General features: G+C 35.8%; 2 protein-coding genes across 8 annotated transcripts in view; both read right to left on the bottom strand.

Annotated features, from left to right (window-relative positions):
* LOC107718021 (poly(U)-binding-splicing factor PUF60-like) overlaps positions 1–4,526 on the bottom strand; it is a 27,199-nt gene extending 22,673 nt beyond the window's left edge. For 2 of the 7 annotated variants that reach the window (XM_016524938.1, XM_016524944.1), the window contains exons 1-2: positions 4,424–4,513; positions 1,123–1,218 (exon numbers count right to left, since the gene is read on the bottom strand). In XM_016524938.1, coding sequence (XP_016380424.1) covers positions 1,123–1,218; positions 4,424–4,450 — 123 coding nt within the window. In that variant the 5' untranslated portion in view covers positions 4,451–4,513. Of the gene's footprint in view, positions 1–1,122; positions 1,219–1,971; positions 2,086–3,499; positions 3,571–4,423 lie in introns of all 7 variants that reach the window. The other 5 variants (XM_016524942.1, XM_016524943.1, XM_016524940.1 and 2 more) reach the window with 5 other exon arrangements.
* A 1,876-nt stretch (positions 4,527–6,402) lies between these two features.
* LOC107718042 (nuclear receptor-binding protein 2-like) overlaps positions 6,403–9,853 on the bottom strand; it is a gene marked incomplete at its 5' end in the record, with an annotated part of 8,223 nt that continues 4,772 nt past the window's right edge. The window contains 7 exons of the mRNA XM_016524975.1: positions 6,403–7,369; positions 7,965–8,020; positions 8,136–8,199; positions 8,294–8,347; positions 8,803–8,938; positions 9,032–9,082; positions 9,187–9,289. Of these exons, the coding sequence (XP_016380461.1) occupies positions 7,271–7,369; positions 7,965–8,020; positions 8,136–8,199; positions 8,294–8,347; positions 8,803–8,938; positions 9,032–9,082; positions 9,187–9,289 (563 nt within the window). The remainder of the gene's footprint in view (positions 7,370–7,964; positions 8,021–8,135; positions 8,200–8,293; positions 8,348–8,802; positions 8,939–9,031; positions 9,083–9,186; positions 9,290–9,853) is intronic.

Below are 9,853 nucleotides of genomic sequence, written 5' to 3'. Positions count from 1 at the left end.
CTTTTAGTTTTACATTTCGTCAATAGCTTGTTTACATTTATACTTTTTTATGGTACACTACTGAATGGCAAAGTTGCAAGTTTAATAAAATGTTCTTTAAATTGTTGATTTTTTTGTGGGAAATTAATCATTTAGATTAATTGATTAATCGTTAAATTAGTCGATAGATTAATCAAAATAAAAATAGCCATTAGTGGCAGCCCTAAATCTATCTAATTTTATTTGATTGGTAACAGTTCTATTTGTACCTTATTCTAATTGAATTTATTGATAAAAGTTCAGAATTTGACATTAAAGATGAGGCATGCTCTTAATAAGGTTAGGATAAAAATTTCCGTTTATAGAAGCAAAAAATGCCCTGAAAATCAATTTAAGAGGGCAAATATCACAAATTGAAGTAAAAACTAACAGAACACAGATAAGTATACTGATTCAGAATAAATGACATTTACGCTACAAAAAATTCCTTTTTTCTCTCCGGACAAGAAATATTTTTTTACTTGGGACATGATGAATGACTGATTTACTTGCCCGGAAGACAAGCACGTCAAGGCTTAATGTTGAACCCAGCTTCAGTTAAACCAAAATACATCTCTAAAATGTAATGTCACATATCATATTTCACAAATCTGCTAAAAAAAATTAACAAATGTTAAATGAGAATAATTATCCACTTTAAATAGTGTACCAGCTATTGAGAATAGTACTAGCAGATAATCAGACACCACTAGTACCGAAGGCATAGCACTGGTTCTGCTCTTGTCCACTGCTTGCTTACATGTGCACTGAGTAAACACATGCTTATTAAGCTAGAGGACACGAAAAAATTGTCAGTGGTGCCTTCTCATCCGTTTCAGCAACTGACAACCTGGAAAAACTCTTGGTATGGATTTTTGCAGATTAACTCGCAAAATCGATCAAAAAAAAAAAAATCGCAAGCACACACCCCAAATTGCTTACTGATCACAATGCAACTAAAGTAACCAATCACAAAAATATAAATGAAAGCCTCTGTCTGATGCACTTTTGTATAATTGTTATTGAGTTTGGTAAAGTCAAGTCACACATCAATCACTGATTTCAGTACCCATATGCAGAAGCAGTGTCTGGGGAAAGTCTCACCTTCTGCAGTGCCTCCTGCTGTTCCGGGGTGAGGGGCGGCAGGCCGAGCTTCGAGGCCATGCTCTGTCCATTCTCCATCATCAGAGCCTCGCCTCCCTGCACAGAGCACAGGCATCTGTCAGGCCTGATGAATGTGAGCTGCAGTGAAACTGCACATCTACTCAATGCACACACTGGACTGCAATACACAATGGACAACTTACAGCTTTAAAACGGTCTAGTTTAAGAGCAAACTCAAATTACATCAGTCATATAATAAATCTGGATAATACTTTATTGAACAATAGTAGAAATAATGCATCTTAAGTTAATTTACCTTTTTAAATGCATAAAAAGTATTAGGATTAGAGCTGGAAACAAGTTCTCATATTTACATTACTGCAAATGATTTTAAATCATTTTGAGCTTGCTCTAAAACAGCTTTCTACATTTCAGCACATGTTGGATACCTTCAGTTTAGTGTAAGGCTTTGTTAAAGACATTTTACACTGAACTGAAAGGCCGTTGATAATGAGCCTTCTGTTTACATTTAATGAACAGGCTTCTCACATTATGGTAGGGAACCATGCATTTGTACCACATGGTGACTTCTCCCCTCAGTGGAAACACTGAGATGTCGGTCACTGGAGGACCATATACCCTTAGAGTGCATATGCTAAAGTAAGTGAGCGTGTTTTGTTTTGTTTTTGTACTTGAGTGCAATAAATTTTGGTTGAAAAAATGAGAATCGTGTAAGAGAATCGTGATCTCAATTCCCATGGAGAAAAATCGTGATTTACATTTTAGCAAGAATCGTGCAGCCCTAGTGAGCCCTCTTATTTAATACTACACAAGAGAAAACTTAAGTACCTTTGCTCAAATGAACTCCAGAGTGGTGCACTGTCCCCCCCCCCCTTTAGGAGGTTTGAACCCAAAAAGTTCTGCCATTGGCTTTGGAAATATAGTACAGTCAAGAGATATGTTCTACAGCACAGACAACACATAGAGAGAAACGACAAAGAAGAAAAAAGGAAAAGAAAAACACAAACCTACTTAGAACAAGAGAACTGGATAGGGAGACAACAATTTGAGATCACTGACATCCAAATCCAGGGGGGAAAAAAAGCTGCCTCTAAAATGTTTAGGACATGAAGCCCTGGGTGAAAAACCTTACGGAAATATATTTTGTACACATCTGTTCAGTGGCAATGATTCTTAAAAAGAACAGTTCACCCAAAAAAATGAAGCTTTGTGATTTAAGGCCCATTCACAATAAGGATGATGACTATAAAACTTTAATAATCGTTCTGATTGTATGACAATAAGGACACACTACAACTATAACAATATTGTTGGTATAACTTTCATAATTTTTTTTGACCAAACAATAAAAACCATTAACAGCCAATCCGAATTCACGCTTTGTTGCGCCGCGCCGCTCACATCCGTAGACACGGTGTAACATCGATTTTGCTATGTTTCACAGAACTAATCATGGCCTGGGTTGAGTACGTATGTGTGGCGGAGCTATCAAAATAGGGGCAAGACCCTTTTGGGGTAGGGGCGTGTTTGTTTTGGTGATTTCAAATATCAACATTGGCTAACAGAAATCACTTACTCTGCCTTTAAACAGGACATCATTGTCCATAGGTGTGGATGCTTATATAGTTATTGTTCGAGTTATAATTTCTGGTGTGAACATTGTTTTAATCATGTTGTTCCAAACCCGTATGATTTTCTAGACTAATGGAAGATGATTTTCACTGAGTCATCGCTTAAATTTTGGTTTGTTTGGCTTCAGAAGCTTTATTTAAACTGCACTTACTGCTTTTATGATATTTGCATCCTTTTTAAAGCTTGAAACAAGTCTTGTATGAAAATAAGCAACAAGGACAAAGAAAATTTCTCCTACTGTATTTCACAGAATAAAGTCATACAGGTTTAGAATGACATCCGGATGGTTAAATGAGTTCATTTTTAGCTGAACTATTCCTTTAATGTGACTGACAACAAAATTTGACAATTTGTGAAAATTAGCGCAAAGAACTTGCATATTGCTTAAACTCATCTAAAAATTACAGGACTTGAGCTACCAGTATGGCATGATTGGCCTGGATGACAAATATATGTTTTTGTTCCAATGACTATGCAAAAAAAAAACAAAAAAAAAACACTTAATATTTTTTTTTATTCCCTAAAAGCTCTAACACTTTATTATACATATACTGGTGACACTTGAACAACATAAAAAGGAAGTACAGGTTGCCTGATGCAACCTGTTGTTTATCAAATATGTGTAATACTCCCAACAAGTGAAAGGCAATCAGACACTTTGCAAACCCCTTTCAAGACAAAGGGGAAGAGTGGTCTCGGGGTGAGCATTGGATAGGCCCCTTACCTAGCACCTGCTCTCCGCTGGGGTGTCTTGCGAGATTATTTATGGGGAGCTTTTACTGTTCAATACAGAGTCTATAAGGAAAGAGAGAGGTTTCAGTAAAACCACGTACACTGCGTCCATTTCCCAAGTTAAAAGGGTGAACTTAAGTTTTTCAACCTAACGTTAATTATAATAGCATGGCTTTTGAGATGTCTGTAAAACAGACTAGTTAGGAAAACGATGATCTCTAAATAGACCATTTAAGAGGCCTGCTCTGATTTAATACAAAAACATTATCTAGTCAATGTTAACATAAAGTAATCACACTGACTAGGAGGTCAAAAAAAATCAGCATTCAATGAAGTATGAGGGAGGCCCCGTCCACACGAATGTGTCCCATACGTTCTCACCGGCCATTAGGCCTTGTGTAATGTTGGGATTAACGATACTCAATTCGATACTCAAAAAGACTGCTCGACGGCAATGCACTTTTTTTCAAAAGCGAATAGTAACTGCAAAGAAATCTTAACAGCGTAAAGACATTTAAACGGAGCGTTTAGTTTCTGGACCGTGCAGCATCAGCAAAGTTGATTCAGCTCATGGAGGACAATGTGAGCGGGTTAACACGCTAGCTCATGTAACGAATGAAGAAAGCGAGTGAGCACAGGTGTGTGGTTAACAAACATAGTAATACACCGTTAAAAATAACCGTTTGAAACAAATCCCAACAGTTATAAATCAGTCGAGCAGGATTTAATCACTGTGGTTCTAAAAAGACACGCAGCAGCAGGCCAGGGAGAAAATCCCGCTCTCGGTGCGCTAGGCTAGTTAGCCATTCCCCTGTTCTTCTAACTTTTTAAATGAAACCTCTGTCCGAAAACACTACTATACACTCTTTAAATACTACTGTGTGTATATTAACAGAGAAGTTAAACAAAATATTACATTTACCGCTGAAACAGCCACCGCCATAGAGCACACCTTCCAGCGCTAACGTCCACACGGCGAGGAAGACTATGAAATCTCGCGATACCGAGAGAGAGTTAGGTAAGAGGCGCGCAGCTGCAGTGTGGCCGATCAGGCTGTGATTGGAGGAAAGCAAGTCGCATTGAAAAAACAAAATTTAATGATGATGTAAGTTAGAGAACACAATAAAACATAATTTCTCATTTTCTTGAGATAATATGTGGCGCCTTTGATAAGACGATCGCAAAAGATGAATTAATATTTCTAATGTAGAGAAATAGCGTAAAAGCCCACACATAGATATTTCAGTTGAAATCTAAATTAATTATATATTAGAGCTTTTTTATGCTATTACACAACATAAATAAATTCAGCCATATTAAAGTATTAATTTTATAATTTAATGTTATAGTATTCCATGTCACAGTATACAATTTCAACACAAAGAAAAAAATAAATAAATAACTGCCCAAAGCAAAAGTCTGGTTAATGTATTTGATTAAGATGAGAAAGGACACCAGGAATTAGGAAGAGTATATTTAAACAGTCACTGTACATTCATATGTCTTGTATCTACATACAAATTTATTACATTGCAAGACATTAGTCTTATAATAACACTGGGAGGATGGTGACTTTTTCCTTGACATCTGAATCGTTTGAATTTGCAAGAATAAATGGAGATTACAAATCCCTTGTAATAGTTTTCTGAAGCTGTAATACAGCCATTGTACAACCATGCCAATATATCAAAAATGAACAATTCTGTAAAAGCATTCCTTTCCTGACATGCACATATTTTTAAGTAATATTGGGAAGTCAAAGCCATTGGCGAGTACAGTACTGAAAGCATCCCTAACAGATACTATTGCTTTGGACGGCATGGCAACATGGATGTTTTCACAGAATGAATACTGTAAATATGCAAGTGTCAATCAAATACAGGATACTATTTTTGCAATGTAGTACCCACTCTTGCCAGCACTGCACCCAGTACATCTTTGCCCGTGACATGGTTCAAGTTCTTACATATAGAATACATACAAAGCAGTGTATGAATCCTTTTACATGATACAAAATATATGCATACTGTGGTAATATGTAAATGCCAAATAGAATAAGAGCCCTTCATTCCCAGTGGAGGGATTTATTAAAGTAAACCATTGTTTCTTCTGATTCAGTCAACGGTCAGTTCATTGTATGCTATCGCTATGCATTAATTAGTGTAAGGGACAAAGAAATAATTAAAAGTAAACTGGACCCATATACGTTAAACACCTCTAAGCAGACAGCTGATCTAGGATCAGGTCATATTCACATTAAGAAGGCAAATAAAAATAAAAATCCCACGTCAACACTGTTACATTCATGAACAGGACCCCTGTGTCATTAGCTGCTCAAAATGCTTTTATGATTAATTGTTTGTGTTTGTATCAATCGCTTTGGTTAAAAATGTCTGCTAAATGAATGAAAGCAAATGTCTTACTGAATTTATCGATCTACTCATTAGCTCCAGCTTTTTCTTGGTAAAATACATCTGGATGAAATGCTCTTCTGCTTTGTTGCTTAAAACTGAGCAAATATCAGATGGGACATCTTGTACACTTGAGGTCAGTAAGATTTTTTGAATGATTTTGAAAGAAGTCTCTTAAGCTGCATTAAGTTTCATCAAAAATACAGTAAAACAGTAATATTGTAAAAAAAAATAAAAAATAACTGAATTGTTTTCTTATTTTGTGCTCAAGTAACAATTCTTATTGTTGTCAATGTTTAAAAACAGCTGCTTAATATTTTTGTGGAAACCATGATACATTTTCTTCAAATTTCTAGGATTAATATAAAGTTTAAAAGAACAGCATTTAGTTCAAAACAGATTTTTTTCATAACAATGTAAAAGTTTTACTGTCACTTTTGATCAATTTAATGTGCCCTTGCTGGATAAAAGTATTAATTTATAAAAAAAAAAAATTACTGACCCCAAATATTTGAATGGTAATGTACTACTTAAGGATACCATTATTGCCACTGTTTATAAACATCTGCAAAGTTACCATCTGCATGAAAAAAGCAATTGAGATCAACATAGTTCAATTAAAAAAGAGACATCTTAAACTCAGTAAAATCATTCAAGATAAAGAGCAAGAAATGAAGTTTAAGGTCTAAAAAAAAATGTGTTGAAATATATTAGTATTAGGTGCCAAGAGCACTTTTGTCATAGTACCATACATTTGTTTGCTCAAAGTCAGCTTGTTAAAGCATACAAAACAAGATCATTTAGAAATGTAGAATTAAACATTTTGATGCATTTCCTTGCTTGAACTTTTAAACATGTATACCAAGACTGTGTATTAATTGTTTAAAATAATAAATAACACATTTAAACTGGAACAAAATTGTCTGTTTGAGATTTTGTCCTTTGCTAGATGAAGATGGATTACGCCATATAGGCACAATGACTTGGAAGGATGTTATTAAAAATCATTTAAACTCATAAAAAAAAAATCACAACCAAAATGCTGGCACTGAAGCAGAATCTCTGCAAGTGATAGAAATGTTCGTCACGGTGAGATGATAGCAGTAATTCGACCTTCAAGATCAAAATGAACAGTTTGAGCTCTTTGGAGTTTGTGCAGGTACCATGCGGTATGGTGTGAGCTTTTCTCCCCAGGCCCGTCACTTATTCTGAAGCCATCTTGTCATGACCTTCATTATGTAATGTTGCACTTTTGGTCTCATTTCCCTCTTCTGAATCTCTCGCCATCTCTTTTTCCTCATGTTCTGGCCCAGTCTTCAATCTCTGTTTGTCTATTATGGGACCAGCTGGGCTTAGTACATCATAGCCATGGCAGTGGGGGAGGTGGACGTCCCTGACCAGTGCTTACATAATGCATCCTCAAGAAAACATGCCAACTTCTCGCAGTCTTCCTGCATGACACAAAAACAAGATAATAGCAATCACACATAAAGCAAAGCTATTCATTTCATCTGAAGGTTAAGACAAAAATATACTAAACAAGAATTGGTAACATCAAATGGGAGTTTTTCGTCCCTTGCCACGGTTTCCTTTGGCTTGCACACTAGAGGACTAAAGATGTATCATGTACAATGTGTTATGTATAAGTATTAACTTTCTATTAATTCCTCAGTTAAAGTGCTTAGGGTTGGGTGATATAATTCAAATTTTAACCCTGTCATTTATATGCATGATACACATCACCAAATAGTAATTAGGCTTGTTACTACACCAAATTGCTATAAATTGAACAATACCTTACAGGTTTCATGTGGTTTTCACCATTTAACAAATAATAACTCCAACTTACAACTACTATGATTATATCAACTTTACCCACATACATTCAGTATACTCATGTAAAAAAACAATACATATAATATATAGCAAATATGGTATATGCTTAAATATAGTAAGTATAGTATATAAATATAGTATAAGCTCTTATCTGCTAAATGTGACTAAAAGGCACGAAGAAGCCTGATGTTTAGAAGATCTTGAGCTTACCTCACTGATGAAAGCATGGTGAACCAATTCACTAGCCAAATCTTTGGGACTGTCAGCTGAAAAAAAATGTAAATGTACTTTTCAGCCATTTACACACATCTCATATATTCTCATTTTTATTCTCAAAAAATAAATGCAAGAACACGTTTGAATGTTTTAAAATGTACTTACATGGCAAAACATCACAGCTAAGCTGACGGTGAAGCCTGTCATCCATCTTTAAAAAAAGAGAGAGCTACAGAGAAAGAAAGGATAGATGATGCACAATGTCCACAGCTTTTCAGGTGAAGAAGCTAAGCAAAACTAAATGCCAAAAAAATTTTACTCACATGACTCCTTGTGCCTTCCTCATTCGCTTCCAAATTACAGTGGATCTGGACAACCTGTATGAAACCACAAGGATTTGGCTATTTAGTGCCTCTTTTCTGTTGCACAAATCAAACACCCCAGGTTTTTAAGAGGACAGAGTCTCATGGAGTAATAGAAAGTTAGAAGAAAGTAAGTGAAATACTGTTTGTACATGGATGAGATACATCGATCACCATTTCTGGGAAATATTTAAACAGACATCAACTTTTTCAGATTGACCCTTGCTCATCATCTGTATCAGATCTGGACACAACATTTGTTAGACCACTAATATTTTGCTTCAAAAACGACGACGCAGAGTTTAAAATGAATTGTGAATCTTCTGAGCAGTGTTTATTTACACAAACTGTGTGAACGAACTGATTGACTAACTTGAATCAGTCTTCCCAAAGCTTTATTTGAGGCAAAGCATCACTACTCGGGAGTTAGTAACTCTCAACATTGTTTCTAATATAAATCGTATTCTAACCTTTCTGGTTTCAGTCTCCTGTGGTTCTGGGGTTGGGGTCTTCACAGTCTCCATCTGTTCCTGTGACAAAGAAAGAGCCCGGGGGATAGGATGCGGCCGCTGGGAAGCAAAGTTCATAAGGGGATATATGCCGTTCCTGTTTGAGCAGAAGAAGAAAGGTTTCAAATGCTCAAGTATGGAAACAAAAATAGTCTAAATCTAAAATCAACTGATGTTCTCTGTGACTCACTTCACATCCTCAAGGAATTTGTCCAGCTCCAGAGGAGAAACGTGAGAGTACCTTGAGAAAAAAAAAAAAAAAAAGAGAGAGAAGTACGTCAGAGGAAAGTGAGAAACAATCAGAAAAGAGAATCAGAAACTTCCTATTTTTTTTGAGAAACTCACTTTAGATGGACTCCAGGTCGGTCACGATGATTAATCTCTGCCATGATGCCATTAGGGTCAATAGATTTTGTTTTCTCTTCCACAAAATTCTCAGGAAGGAGATCTGGAAAAAATGAAAATAAGTTTAAGACTTAAACCAAAGAGAAATGGAAATATGAAGGAGCAACAATTTCCTTTTGCATAAATGGACCATGCATTTCTGTTATGTCTAAGATCAAAATTTTTCTCCACTTAATATGTTGGTTAATTATATTATGATTGACTGTATGAAGATTTCAATTTACTCTTTTTGTATGTGATTTTTCTTTCCCCCTTTTCTATCTCTTCTGTATATATTTGTCAGTTGCCAATGAAGTAACTGGCCTATTGTTGATTTATTGATTGATTTAATACGAGAATACTTTTTGTACGTAAAGAAAACAAAAATAACGACTTTATCCAACAATTCGTCTCCTCCACGTCACCGTAGCGCTATTTTGGAGAGTATCCACTGAACGCAAACTGTGTATGTTGTTCTGTGTCAGCCGCACCACACAGATACGTTGTCTACGTTTATTTACGCTTTGATTTGAACGAAAACAGCGTATCCGTGTGGTGCGGCTGACACAGAACAGCATATGCAGTTTGCGTTCAGTGGATACTCTCCAAAATAGCGCTACGGTGACAC

This window comes from Sinocyclocheilus rhinocerous, unplaced genomic scaffold (assembly GCF_001515625.1).
Source record: "Sinocyclocheilus rhinocerous isolate Xijiao unplaced genomic scaffold, SAMN03320098_v1.1 scaffold2258, whole genome shotgun sequence".
Classification (NCBI taxonomy): Eukaryota; Metazoa; Chordata; class Actinopteri; order Cypriniformes; family Cyprinidae; genus Sinocyclocheilus; species Sinocyclocheilus rhinocerous.
The sequence above is the reverse complement of the archived record's forward strand: the minus strand, read 5'-3'. Positions and strand labels throughout refer to the sequence as shown.